Here is a 14,515-nt window from a genome sequence, read left to right on the forward strand (position 1 = left end):
ACCCAGGAGACAGAGGTTGCAGTGAGCCGAGATCATGCCACTGCACTCCAGCCTGGGCAACAGAGCAAGACTCCATCTTAAAAAAAATTTTTTTTAAATTAGCCAGGCATGGTGGTAACCACCTGTAGTCCTAGCTATTCAGGAGGCTGAGGCAGAAAGATTGCATGAGCTCAGGAGTTTGAGGCTACAGTGAACTCTGATCATGCCACTGCACTTCAGCCTGGGCAACAGAGTGAGACTCTGTCTCAATCAATCAATAAAGGATACTAGCGATAAGCTGACCAAATAGGGCTGAGGGATGGGTAAAGAAGGTAGACTACATTGAGGGAAGGAGTTCTGAAATTAAATGGGGAGAATTACCTGCTGCTCAGACCAGGGCAGCTCCCGGTAGTGTCTTCGGTTTGCCAGAAGAGCCAAGGAATCCAGTTGTAGCAGCTTTAATGGGAGCAGGGGAAGCAAGCAGTCTGGCCAGGTGGTGGGAACAGGCTGCTGGCAGCGATGGGTATAGCAGTGTAGTGATAGGTGAGACTCTGGACTTGGCACTCAGAGAAAAGAAACCATGGGGGTGGAAAGGGACCAAAGGTGGGACAGAAGTGGAATGGCATTTGCCACTGTAGGAATAAACACCTAAGAGCCTCAGACGGCTGGCTGCCGTGGTCAGGTGTTGCTGCTAGTTAGGCACCAGGCGAACAAAGTCCCTTAGCTTCTCTGAGCCTTGATCTTTTCAGCTGAAAGCAGGGTGGGTGGCTTGGAAGATTTCTCAGGCCCTCGCAGCTTTGACATTAGTCTAGGACAATGTGGGTGGATCATGCTGTCCTGCATCCAGAACTGGGGAGGGCTGCTAATGGGTACAGAGCTAACCAGAACTCTCAGGGCCACTGCAGGGTAGTGGGGGAGGCAGCACCAGCCATATGAAACTGCCCCAAAATGGGGAGAGGAGCTCAGCTGGGAGATCTCACACTTACCTGACCAGGGACACACACAGCTGGGCCGGCACCTGTTGCACCCATATTTTTAACGCCATCTTTAACCTGCATGAGAATTGGTTGTGTGTGTGTGTGTGTGTGTGTGTGTGTGTGTGTTTAAGTAGGGAGGTATGAAAGGCCTTCCCTGGCCTCAGAGAAGATGCCTTCCTCCCAACCAGAGAGAGCCCGTATCCCTGATTGTCTCATCCTCCTTGCTACTCTCATACCCGAAAGGTCTGCAGTAGTGCTGCGGTCTGGCAGGCTGAGAGGCGTGACAGTTCAGGGGCCAGGCAGGAACAAGCCCCAACCAGGACTCGCCTAGGGATGGCCTGGAGTGTCTGGGGGCTGAGGCCGGGCAGCAGAAGGTGCAAGGAGCAGAGTTCCTCCAGGGATAGCTGAGGAGCAAGAGAGACAAGAGGCCTGAAGAGGAAGGGAAGGGTGGTGGGGAAGACAACAATCACAATGCAGCAAGGCAATAAGTATGAGAGGAGTGGAAAGAGAGGAGGGGCAGATGCAGAAGCCAGGGAAAAGGGGGATAGAGACCTCTGGCGAGAGGCTGAGAGGTTGCTGCTACTCACATCATGCCTAGGAAGGAGCCGTCCAAGCAGCAGGACAGCCTGTGTTGGGATGGGACCAAAAACAACAGCTCTCAGGACCCAGCAGCCAGGTCCTAAGTGGGTTCCTAAGGCAAACCCTCCAAAACTTCCCGCTCCCTCTTAAACATCCCCAGTAACCATCCTCAGTGACTCAGGTCCCTTCTTGGTCTGAGGAAAGGGAATGAAGGTGTCCTCGTGTGGACAGAGTTTACCTCTACTGTTCACCTGGGGAAAGGAGGGGCTGGTTTTATACCTGAATGGGATTCTCTTGACAGGGCTTGACCAGGGATGGAGGGTGCACGCCAGGGAGTGAGAGAGGCAAACCTGAGCAGGTGTAACACTAGCTCCCTGCAGGACAGGAAGCATGGCTCTAAGCTGGGGCTCTGACAGCTCCTGCAGGAAGCGGAGGCCCAGCTGAGGGAAGAGAGGGGCCCAGACCCGCAGCTCCCGGGGGCTCAGCACCGCTCCTCCAGATGAGCGCAATACCCCCAGAAGTTCATATGCCACCTGTAACCGAAGAAGGTTTAGGACTGGAGAGAAAAGACAGATGAACCTTGAACTTCCTCTCGAAGCCCACATCTGAATTTCCCCGGGCTTGGGCTAGGGTTTGGAACTGGGGGTTGGACTGGAGTAGATTAGGTTCAAAATGGCAAAGGCTGTGTTTAGAGTGCCACAGACCAGATAGGGAAGGGCCAGGAAGAGGTGGTAACAGGTAAGAATGGCCATGGAGTAAGGAACGGAGGTTGCAAAAGCGGGATGGGGGGCTGGTACCACTGTGTTCAAGTTGATACAATGGGAAAGCCATCCACACAGACCCAGGGGAAGCCTAGAGTCTTCTAGGCTTGGGCTGAGGGACTCACCCGTCCTTCCGGGCTGAGGGTCCCGTTGGCTGCACATTCCAGCAGCCCCCGTTCTACTGGCCCCATCGGATCACTCAGGGGCACTAGGCTCTGCAGCTCCTCAGGGCTCAGGAAACAGGCGAGGGGCCCAAGCCTGAGGAGGGCATGAAGTTGACCTTTGTGTGGTCCCTGAGACTAGCACTAAGGCAGGCCTGGCAGCAGACAGTGTGGGTACATACACTGGGCACTCTGACCACTACACCACTACACAGGGGCACCATCTAGAGACCTCTCCTGGAACTCTGTGCTGCCTGGGGCCACTGCCTACTCCCTTGCCCCTTCCTTCCTAGAACACCTACCCACCATGACACCTGTACCTTCCTCTCTTTACCTCTTCCACTTTGGCCTTGGTTACTGATCCCACAACTCACCTGCGTACCTGCTCCTCACCATCCTGGACACTCTGGTTTACCAGGCTGCGCAGCACATGGCGGGCATGCCCTGGCCCCAGACCTGCTGCTGGCCAGCTATCCTCCAGGGCCTGGATCTGAGATGGGGAAGGTTAGCTTGCACTGGGGTCACTGTGGGGTTCTTGCAGGGAGGGGCCACTGAGAGACACGCCATTGACTCTCGTCCCCACTAGAAGAAGATAGGCCAGTCAAATAAAGAAGATGATTCTCATACCTGGTGAGGGCTGAGCTGCAGAAAGTTCTCCAGAGGGAGGTGGGGGAGGAGGGGCAGCACTGCCCACAGCAGCTCCTGGGGCCAGGCAGGCACTTCCCCAAACAGTTCAGGGGCCAGTAGACGCTTTGCCAGAGCCTCCTTCTGTTCAGGCCTCATTCCTGGGCTATAATCCCGGATGGCAGCCAGGCTGCGAGAAGTAATGGGTCTTAACCCTTTGTCTTCTTCCAAACTGTTTTCCCCTGACCCTCTGTAGCCCTGCTGTCTAGATAGGAAGGAGACTCTCCCTTTTTTGTTTTGTTTTGTTTTTTTGTTTTTAAGATGAAGTCTCTGTTACCCAGGCTGGAGTGCAGTGGCGCGATCTTGGCTCACTGCAACCTCTGCCTCCCAGGTTCAGGCTATCCTCCTGCCTCAGCCTCCCAAATAGCTGGGAATACAGGCACCCACCACCAAGCCTGGCTAATTTTTGTATTTTAGTAGAGACAGGGTTTCACCATATTGGCCAGAGAACTCCTGAACTAGTGATCTGCCTGCCTCGGCCTCCCAGAGTGCTGGGATTACAGGTGTGAGCCGCCACGCCCGGCCTCTCCCTGGTTTTATAGAGAGGACCTCTCTGATCCTTTTGTAGTTCATTAGCATCTTGACTGGGTTTTCACACTCAGGTATGAGATGTGCCTCTCTCAAACCTTGTTACGATGTTGGCACATTACCTATCTGGCATGAAAGAAAAAAACACGAGCTCCGGAAGGAGCTGCTCCAGCTGGATGGGGTTGGCCTGACCCTGACAGGAGCAGGAGGAGTGGTGCAGGAACCTTACACACTGTCGTTGACTAACAGGGATGGTGGGAAGCGCATCAGGTCAGAGACAGCCAAGAAAGGGATGAGTGGTGACAGGTCAATGAAGAGCTGGGAGGTGAGGCGCGGGTACCGCTGGAGCAGCAGGGCTGTCAGGCGACCCAGGGCCTGCTCCTCGGATGGTGGTACCTGTGGGGGCACAGGAATGGATTCTGCCTCTGGAGATGTTCAGTATCCCTGCCATTTCCTCTCTGGCATTCCTCCTCCCACTAAGGCAAGCCCTCTGAACACAAGGCTCCAGGTGCCCTTGCTCCCCTCTTTCTCTATGCTCACCTGCAGCTTCCCCTGCAGCATGAGTGTCAGGAAGCCCTGTGCAGCCTCCCTCTCTGCCGAAAGCACCAGCTGCTGGAGGTTTTCTGGGGGCATATGCAGGTATGCCTGTGAATAGGAGGTCATGGTGGGTATGGCCTCACAGGGCAGGGACCTCTGGCCATGGCTGTCACCCAGCCCACCCATGGGCCCTCCACCTGTTACCTGCACTAGGATCTGCAGGGCCCAAACACTCTTTTCCCTCTGGAGCAGATCCCACAGCACAGGCTGGTAGGAAGAAAGACAATATGCCAACAGAGCTGTCTTCTCTGTCTCTCCTGCAGCTCCCCCAGGCTTTCCAACTCCACTTGCTGGGATGCTTGTCCTTCATCTCAACTGTGATTCTTCAGATATTAAGCTCTTTTAGGTCCAGGATCATACCTCTAATTTCTCTTGTACCCTCTCCCATGCCAGGTCCATAGTTGGATCAATTAATACCTGCAGACCTGAACCAAATACTATGAGACTATCTAATTCCATTTTACTGGGCCCAGGGCTTGAAAAATGGAGCCCCAAAATGGAGTAAGGGATCTTTATATATCCTACAGAACCTACCCAGTAAAGTGCCTTGCATATAATAGGCACTCAGTGAATGAATTATGGTGTTTAACATATTCCCACCCCTCCATGCAACAGAGTAAAAACTGAAGCCCAGAAAAACTAAATTAAATTGCTTGCCTAAGATCACACTAATGTGTGGCACAGTTGAACCTAGAGCCAAAGTTTTCTGATTGGTAGTGTCCCTGAATCTTTCTCATTCCTGCCTTATCTTCCTGTATTCTGCCAGCCTCCAATTCTCACTCTCTAGGAAAAAAATCAAGAGTCCTCTAACTTGATCCTTTTTCTTTCTGGTGCAGAAAGCGGGAGAGTCAAAGAGCCCAAAAGAATAACAAGGTAATATTTATTGCACATTTGTGTATCATGCACTGTGCTAAGCCCACAGCATGTATTATCTCATATACCAGTATCATCCCTAGTTTATAAATGAGACAAGAAAAATATTGCTCAGAGAAGTTAAATAACTCATTCAAGGCTGGTCACAGAACTAAGATATGAATACAAGCCTATCTGACTCCAGAGCTGTGTGCTTCAACTACTACCCCACACTACTGCCTCTGAATACATGAGGAATTCCCCTGGAGGGCCTTCTCACTGTTCTAGGAGCTTTCCCTCTGGCAGAGCACTCACACTAAAGCAGGCCAGCAGCTCCATCTTGCTTATACCAGAGCTGGGGTTGACAATGGGTTCAAAGCTCGGTGGGGTTGGCTGCTCCTCCTGTTCCAGGTATTCCCCAATCGTCCGTAGCACACTGCGCCGGCCCTCTGGGCGAAAGGCATCCCAGAAGGAGCAGTTGTCTGGGAGACTGGAGAGCAGTAGGGCCCGACCCAGCATCCCCTGGGCCTCAGCGCCCCCAGCCCCTGGACCCAAGAGGAAGGTCAGCAGGCGGAGGAGATAGTGTAGGCGTGTGGGATGAGCAAGGGCTGGCACAGAGGACTGACAGCGTGGCAACTGGGATAGCATGCCAAGGAGGAAGGGGCCAGGGGTCAGACAGAGTGGGGATGGTCCCAGTGGTGGCAGAGAGGGCAGAAGGGGGCCCAGCAGCCCTTCTAGGAAGCAAGTGTCATTGCCCCCACGACTTATCCTGCACTGGCCTGCTAGCCAAGGCCAGAAGGGCACCAGGGCATCATACATGGTGTCATTGGCACAGACCATCACCAGGAAGCTGCCCCCATCTGGGCAGCGTTCCCCACAGGGTCCAATGTGGCAGGGTGGGGAAGCAGTGACATCTGGGGTGGGGCCCTGGCACACATGCTGGACCCAAGCCTGGTTGCTGGGAGGCACAGCCTGTAGACTTGCTTCCCCACACAGTCGCTCAGCCCACAGAGTCTCATTCTCCAAGAAGCAGCCCCAAAAGATGTCTGGGGTGAGGGGAACAGGGGGCAGGCCTTCAGGGCAGCTGGTAGGGGGCGGGAGCAGGCCAGCACAGAGCCGCTTCACCAGGCGGCGGTTGGAGCCAGACAGGGCTGAAAAGGAGAGGTTACTACAGATCGCATTCAAAAACTCATCAGGAAACTGGTCATGACAGGCCTGTAGCCAGCCTTGGGCACCTGGTGCCCATGAGACTGCATACCACACAGCTGTCTGGCAGATGGCAATGGTGCTGGGAGGGGGCTGTGGAGTGACAGGCTTGGTGTGTTGGCAGAGCAAGTGGATGGAGAAGTTGGAAATGCTGTAGGGTGGTGCTGGGCCTGAGTGGTTCTCACAGAGGGCCTCCACAGTGATGGCTCGCCGTTGGCGTGGGCTGATGTGGGCTGAGGGCTGAGAAGCTCTGGGCAGAGGCACACCTGTGCTCAGGCAGTGAAGGAGGGCAGGGGGTGGGGGTGGTGATCCAGACAGAAAGCCCAGCGCCTGGACATCCCAGGAAAGGTTGTGCCGGACGCCCCTGGGTGCAGAGGGAGGAGCAGGCAGGATCTGGTCAGTTCACATTTCCTTTGGCTGAAGATTCTGACCCTGACTCAGAGCCCTCAAGGGGCATGGCAGGCATAGGCTTTTCTACAAGCAAGGTCCCTGAGAGTTTAGGCATTACTGGTTGAAATGCTGCGACAGGGCAAAAAGGAGAGAGCTGCCCCGCCAAGCTCCAAAATCACCTAGGAGAAGCCCCAGTTGGAATTCTTTCTGTCCACCTGGCTCCCTTCTGTCTCCTTTCTTCATATGCTTTTAGATAGCTTAAACACAACCCTCAGCGGGCCTCCTGTTAGGAAATCTGCTCAGCAACTCAGTATGTCTAACTATGCTCTGGCACCGTTGTACTGAAGTAGGAAGAGGGTAGAGGAATCCAGCTGTGTCCTTATTTTCCAAATCCCATCTTTACTAGCTAACATTATTAAGCACTATGTGCCAGCACTGTTTTGTTTGCATGCACAGTATCAACTCATTTAATGGGGTGCAACAACTCTGTGGTAACTAATATTATCATTCTCATTTTATAAATGGGGAAACTGAGGTATAGAAAGATTATTAACCTGCCCAAGGTCATATGGCTAGGAAGAGGTGGAGCTGGGACACCAACCCAGACAGTCACACTCCAAAACCACTAAACCACACTCCTCCCATCAGTTTTCCTCTCTAGAGGCTGATGTCGTCAGCTCTCAACCTCCAGATTTTCCAGGCCCAATCCCTCAGAACTGGTCCCCTCTTACTTACCATAAGAGCAGCTGTTGAAGGTTACCTAGGAGGGAAAGAGTAAGGAAGAGAACTACCCCAATTTCACTTTCCTTGCCCTGCCACATCCCAGCCCCAGCCCTGGCCACACTCACCTCCCTGGCACTGCCCATTGGCATCAGGCTCTGGCTGCCCCAGAAGGGAAAAGACCTCATCCTGCAGGGAGTGAGTGACACGGAGCAGCCCCTCCTGAAAGGCAGCATACAGTGGGGCCCCCACTGTGCGTAGCAGACCGCCCCAAAGCGCCTCCTCAGAGCCTAGCTCCCCTGTTGGGGTAAGTAAACCCAACAGACCCTGCAAAAAGTGAGGAGCTGCCTCCCTCCCACCGAGGCCTGTGGCATTGGTGGGGTCCACACTGGGCTGCACCTGCACCAGAGCTTGCCAGCGTGTGCCCTCTAACAATAGCAGCAGAGAAGGCAACCAGTCAGCAGCCAGGACACAGTCAGAGGGCCCATTACGGGTGCATGGGGGCCGAGTTGGGGTAGGGGGACCCCCAGGAACTAAGGCTCCCAGCAGCACCTCCACAAGCCCACCCAGCACCCCTGCCTGGTGCACCAGGAAATCTCGGGGAGTCTGCTCCTGTCCCAGCAGTGCCAGTAGATCCCCCAGCAGCCCTAGCATTGGCTCCCAGTCCGGGCTGCCTCTCAGTGTCACTAGAAAATCATGGAGCTGGAGAGCAGGTGGCTGGAGAGGTGGGGGCTCTCCTACTGGTCCTTCCCCCATTCTCCCAGGCTCAAAGGAAGAAGAAATGTTGGCCAGAAATGTAGAGAACTGTGAGCGGCTCAGGGAGCCCTGGGAAGCCTGGTCCAGAGCGGAGAGCGATGACTTCAGGAAGGAGAGACCAGGGCCCAGGGACCAAGGCCCAGTAGGTGCAAGAGTCACTGTAAGGAGAGAAACCAGAGGTCACTAAAGGGGAGGAACATAGATCCCAAACTCAACCCTGCCTCTGAGCACAGCTCCCTACCTGGATCTAAAGATGAGGTAAGGGGATGGTGAGCTGAACCCCTTTCATTGGCCCATAGTAAGTCTTGGCCTGCTTTTCTTAGGCCTCATTTTTTCCTTTTGCATAAGTCTCTGCCTCTCTCCTTTGTCCTTCTATCTAACAGGTTAACCTCCACATTCTTAAAGTCTTTTTCCAGCCACCCTCATCCTCATCCCCAGTTCTGTTCACTGTTCTTCTCACCTGCAAAGGACAGCAGCAGCAGCGGCAGCAGGGGCCAGAGGCTCCGAGCCATGTTTCCAGGTGAACACTGGTACCGGAGGGGAGTTCTGGTTATTCTCAACTGTGTGGGATAGCCAGGTGAGGGCAGGGCACTGCAGGCAGCCTGAGGCTCCACTGACACTGTAGTGTGGTCTTTCAGGAAACAATATCTGTAACCTGACAGCAGGTTTGTTACCTAAGCCACTGAATATCTGATCCTTTGGCTCTGGAGAAGGGTATGCTTCTGTGAGAGGGACCAAGGATAGGGGATCCCAGGGGCCCCTGAGAGGAATCCAAGGAGATTGCTTGAGTTAGGAGCCAGTGATGCAGAAAGGAATAGGCAGACATGGAGATGGAGAACTGGAGAACAGGTGTGTAAGGGTGTAATCTGGGGTTCTGCAGAAACATAGAAAACAAAGAGGATATGAAGGAGCTAAGAAGCAAGTAGGATTTGAGGAAATTGAGGAAGAAAGGATGCCCAGGAGCAAGAAACTGGGCAGCAAGGTATAAACAGATGAGAAATGAAGATGAGGTCTGGTCCAAGGATGGAGAATTCAGGAAGAGGAAAGCTGCTTTCGACTCACTACCCAGAACCACAGAGTGTCAAGAGCTGAGCAGTACCCCCGAGATCACATAGACCAAACTTTTCAACTTATGGATAAGGAAACAGACCCAGAGAAATGTGATTTGCTCATTAGGCCATTCAAATGTTTTGGTTTTCCCTTCCCGCTGGGATCCCCTATTATTTGGTTCTTTCTCTGTGGTCTAGGTGAAAGCCCTGTCAAAAACTCTGAGCCGAGAAGAGAGAAACCCAATTAAATCACTACGCACAGGGACTGATCTCCCTACACACAGAACTGCTCATGGAACAGAGAGAGAAAGAGATGTCATTCAAAATAATCTGGTCTGGTCAGGGTTAGAAGTCTTTTTTGTTGTTTTTGGTTTTTTTGGGTTTTTGGTTTTGGTTTTTTTGAGATGGACTCTCTGTCACCCAGGCTGGAGTACAGTGGGGCTATCTCACCACTGCAACCTCTGCCTCCCAGGTTCAAGCGATTTTCCTGCCTCAGCCTCCTGAGTAGCTGGGATTATAGGTGTGAACCACTACTGCCTAATTTTTGTATTTTTAGTAGAGATGGGTTTCATTCACCATGTTGACCACGCAGGTCTTGAACTCCTGACCTCAAGTGATCTGCCCACCTCCTTGGTTCAAGCTATCATCCTGCCTCAGCCTCCCAGGTAGCTGGGGACTACAGGCATGCACCACCACGTGCAGCTAATTTTTATATTTTTTGGTGGAGACAGGGTTTCACTGTGTTGCCCGGAGACAGGGTTTCACTGTGTTGCCCAAGCTGGTCTTGAACTCCTGACCTCAAGTGATTTGTCCACCTCGGCCTCCCAAAGTGCTGAGATTACAGGCTTGAGCCACCGCCCTAGGCCAGGGTTAGAACTCTTTTCCATTCTCCATTTATATCTCCCCAAAGGCCTTCACTTTACACCAACTCTAAATAGCAATTCAACACTGAAGCTACACCCAAACTTTCATTCTATCCTCCTTTCCCTAGAACCCTTCCCTACTCTCTCCCTCAAATTCACACATGGAACTTCGTTATTAATGTGCTTCTGACCTAGAAGATTCACTTAGGATCACGGAGTTTTACTTTTATGTATTTATTTAGAGACAGGGTGTTGGTCTGTGGCCCAGGCTGGAATACTGTGTATGATCCTAGCTCACTGCACCCTCGAACTCCTGGACTCAAGCAGTCCTCCTGCCTCGGCCTCCCAGGATCACAGAAGAGACCTGAGGAATCCTCTGGTAAGAACTTCTCATTTTATAGACAGGGGAATTGAAGCCCAAAGAAATGGAATGACTTAACCCGGGTCACAAAGACAGCTGGGAGCAATGATGGGATTTTCCAAGGCAAATCAAAAGTTGAGATGCGTGAAATGATCTGTTGTGCAATTTTACCAACATTCCCTTTGCCCATCAAGGATACCACATCTAGTCTGGAAAGCAGACAGATGAATCCGAGGGAGAATATGACCCGAGTTCCCAACAGCTTTCCAGTTCCAGCCCATTGTGTAATCCTTCTGAATTTCTGCCCTTCATTCTGTAACAACCCTCTTATAATAAATTCTCCTGGCCAGGCGCGGTGGCTCAAGCCTGTAATCCCAGCACTTTGGGAGGCCGAGACGGGCGGATCACGAGGTCAGGAGATCGAGACCATCCTGGCTAACATGGTGAAACCCCATCTCTACTAAAAAATACAAAAAACTAGCCGGGCGAGGTGGCGGGCACCTGCAGTCCCAGCTACTCTACTCGGGAGGCTGAGGCAGGAGAATGGCGTGAACCCGGGAGGCGGAGCTTGCAGTGAGCTGAGATCCGGCCACTGCACTCCAGCCCGGGCGACAGAGCGAGACTCCGTCTCAAAATAAATAAATAAATTGTCCTTTTTTCTTCATAGGGTAGCAAAAAATGAGATGGTCTAGGTTCAAACCCTGGTTCCAACGTTTACTAACTGTGTGTCCTGGGGCAGTTTCTAAATCTCTGTTTTTTTTGTTGTTGTTGTTGTGGTCGTTGTTGCTGTTGTTTTTACTGTAAAAAGGAAAAAAGTCCTAGTGTAGAGTTTTTGTGAGGATTAAATTAGATAATGCATTTAAAGTGCTTAGTGCAATGTCTAGCATTCATTCAACAAAGATTATGCACTTATTACGTGCCAGACACTGGTACAGAATAAACATTCACTCAATGTTACTATTACTATTATTAGAATAGCTCAAGATGATTTTTTCTACTTGAAACTAAAGGAGTTCTAATGAAGACATAAATGATTATCTGGAAGTTGTATGTTGAGTGAAAGACCTTCAGAACAAATATGGAACTAGTTGAGTCAACCAGAGAGAGAAACAATGAGGATTCTCTCAACTCAGCATGGAAAATTTCCTGGCAGTCCACGTTCTGCTGTTGTAAGCCATTGATTAAGCAATTATCTTGCTGCTAAGGATTCAGACTATGTGCAAACTGAGGGCGAAGTGCTTAGGGTTTATGGCAAATATACCAGGCTATTTGAGTGTATTGGTTATTGCTTATAATTTGATAAAGTTCAACAAGAGCGAGACAAGTTCCAACCTACAGATGACCAAATGGAAACAGAGAACAACCAGCAAATTTAAATTACAAGGGTCCAGAACAAGAAATTAATCATATGTCCTGCTAAAATGAAATGGATGAGACTGGTGATAACTGGAACATTCTGTGATCTGCCAGTTAGAATGGACATACCTGGGAAGAGCCACAGGAGTTGAGACCTCTGAAACATCCTCACTCCCCAAAACTCCCACAGGGCACTCTCTGCCTGACAAGAACAAATGCCTCCTTTTAAAAAAAAAAAAAAAAAAAATTGAATCTGAGTCTCACTCTGTCACCCAGCTCACTGCAACCTCCACCTCCAGGGTTCAAACAATTCTCATGCTTCAGCCTCCTGAGTAGCTGGGATTATAGGTGTGTGCCACCAAGCCCAGCTGCTTTTTTTGTATTTTTAGTAGAGACAGGGTTTCGCCACGTTGCCCAGGCTGGTCTCAAACTCCTGAGCTCAGGCAATTCGCCTGCCTCGGCCTCCCAAGTGCTAGGATTACAGGCGTGAGCCACCGCACCTAGCCAGATGCCTCCCTTTGTAAAGTACAATTATTTTTCTCTTTTTTTGTTTTGGCTTCTGTAACTGAAATATTAATTGCTTACTAGATATCTAGGTGTTCCTTACATTTCCCAGATCTCTTGCAGTTAGGCAGGCTCAGGTGATTATTTCTGTTCAATGGACTGTGGTTGACCAAAGAATTTAAGAGCTAGCAAATGAGCCTCCAACAATCTCTTCCCTGTTGAGGCAACCTAGAAACTACATGTTGAGATGGCAGTGTCACAAGGTCAAAATAGCCCGAGGCTCCAAACTACCACAGCATTTACAGTCAGTCTTCGACACTTGTGAGTTCTGTATTAGTGGATTTGCCTAGTTACTAAATGTGTTTGTAATCCAAAATCAATACTTACAGTGCGATTGAAGTCATTCACAGACTTGTATTGAGAAGTGACAAGTTTGAGTCACCTGATACACATGTTCCCAGCTGAGGAGGAACAAGGCAGTGCTCTGCCTTCTTTTCTTGTTGCAGCTCTCGTAGTGTAAATATTAGTAAGTGTCTCTTTTTTTTTTTTTTTTTTGAGACGGAGTCTTGCTATGTCACCAGGTGGGAGTGCAGTGGTGATCTCAGCTCACTGCAACCTCCGATCCCCTCGTTCAAGTGATTCTCCTCCCTCAGCCTCCTGAGTAGCTAGGATTACAGACACGTGCCACCACTCCCAGGTATTTTTTGTATTTTTAGTAGAGTCGGGGTTTTACCATGTTGGCCAGGATGGTCTCAATCTCCTGACCTCGTGATCCGCCCACCTCAGCCTCCCAAAGTGCTGGGATTTCAGGCGTGACCACCACGCCCGGCCAGTAAGTGTCTTTTTTAAGGTCTATCTATTGATGCACTTTTTGCATTTTGGGGCTATTTGTTGGTGATTTCATTGTTTAAAATGGCTCTTACACTTAATGCCAAAGTGTTGTGTGGTGTTCTTAAGAGCAAGAAGGCTGTAATGTGCCTTATAAACTATGCTAGAAAAGCTTCATTCACTGCCGGGCGTGGTGGCTCACACCTGTAATCCCAGCACTTTGGGAGGCTGAGGCAGGTGGATCACCTGAGGTCAAAAGTTCGAGACTAGCCTGGCCAACCTGGTGAAACTCCGTCTCCACTAAAAACACAAAAATTAGCTGGGCGTGGTAGCGGGCACATGTAATCCCAGATACTCAGGAGGCTGAGGCAGGAGAATCACTTGAACCCGGGAGGCAGATATTGCAGTGAGCCGAGATCGCTCCATTACACTCCAGCCTGGGTGACAGAGCGAGACTCTGTCTCAAAAAAAAAAAAAAGAAAAGAAAAGCTTCATTCAGGCATGAGTCACAGTGTTGCTGGCCATGAGTTCAATGTTAATCAATCAACAACATATATTAAATAAGGTGTCTATAAACAGAAACACAAAGAAAACCAAGGTTATACATTTGATCAGTTGATGAAAATGTTGTGACCAGAGGCCCACAGGAATCTAATGCTGTATTTCTCCTGGGAGCAGTGGTTCAGTAGTCACTAATTCAGTTGTTTGCTGCAACTTTATAAAACATAATTATCACGAATAATAAAAATTTACTGTAGCTGCCTTGAACAGTTACCCAATCAGTATTGAAACCTCCACTAGTGAGTAATATGCCTTTCTTATACTTAAACCACTGAGATATAGGGGTTAATTTATTCTTGCAGCACAGCCTTTGACTCTCCTGATTAAGACAGTTAAATTATATTTGCATTTTGATATCAGATCTCTGAATTCTAGGTCTTCATTCCATATTTATTAGTCTGGTGACCCCAAGAAGTTTCTATAATTCACTCATCTGTAAAATGGAGATACTATTACTCACCCACCCAATTTTGCTCATTCACTTGTATTATAAAGTGTCTTGATGTGCCAGGTACTGGAACAGACCCACTAAATCTTATCACCACTATGAATAGACTAGCTCAAGATGAATTCTTCTTCTGCAACTTAATCTTTTCAGCCGGGTGCAGTGGCTCATGCCTGTAATCCCAGCACTTAGGGAGGCCAAGGCAGGTAGATCACAAGGTCAGGAGATCCAGACCATCCTGGCTAACAAAGTGAAACCCCATCTCTACTAAAAATACAAACAATTAGCTGGGTGTGGTGGTGGGCGCCTATAGTCCCAGCTACTTGGGAGGCTGAGGCAGGAGAATGGCATGAACCCA

General features: G+C 50.3%; 1 protein-coding gene across 1 annotated transcript in view; it reads right to left on the reverse strand.

Moving 5' to 3' along the window:
- The window catches only part of LOC105502858 (stereocilin), a gene marked incomplete at its 3' end in the record, with an annotated part of 27,820 nt that overhangs the window by 7,083 nt on the left and 6,222 nt on the right, over positions 1-14,515 (reverse strand). The window contains exons 3-18 of the mRNA XM_011929516.1: positions 8,865-9,064; positions 8,651-8,750; positions 7,563-8,348; positions 7,450-7,474; positions 5,434-6,688; positions 4,411-4,473; positions 4,210-4,314; positions 3,899-4,065; positions 3,085-3,271; positions 2,832-2,947; positions 2,422-2,554; positions 1,886-2,068; positions 1,544-1,582; positions 1,193-1,360; positions 966-1,031; positions 361-486 (exon numbers count right to left, since the gene is read on the reverse strand). Of these exons, the coding sequence (XP_011784906.1) occupies positions 361-486; positions 966-1,031; positions 1,193-1,360; positions 1,544-1,582; positions 1,886-2,068; positions 2,422-2,554; positions 2,832-2,947; positions 3,085-3,271; positions 3,899-4,065; positions 4,210-4,314; positions 4,411-4,473; positions 5,434-6,688; positions 7,450-7,474; positions 7,563-8,348; positions 8,651-8,702 (3,471 nt within the window). The remainder of the gene's footprint in view (positions 1-360; positions 487-965; positions 1,032-1,192; positions 1,361-1,543; positions 1,583-1,885; positions 2,069-2,421; positions 2,555-2,831; positions 2,948-3,084; positions 3,272-3,898; positions 4,066-4,209; positions 4,315-4,410; positions 4,474-5,433; positions 6,689-7,449; positions 7,475-7,562; positions 8,349-8,650; positions 8,751-8,864; positions 9,065-14,515) is intronic.

This window comes from Colobus angolensis, unplaced genomic scaffold (assembly GCF_000951035.1).
Source record: "Colobus angolensis palliatus isolate OR3802 unplaced genomic scaffold, Cang.pa_1.0 Scaffold817, whole genome shotgun sequence".
Classification (NCBI taxonomy): Eukaryota; Metazoa; Chordata; class Mammalia; order Primates; family Cercopithecidae; genus Colobus; species Colobus angolensis.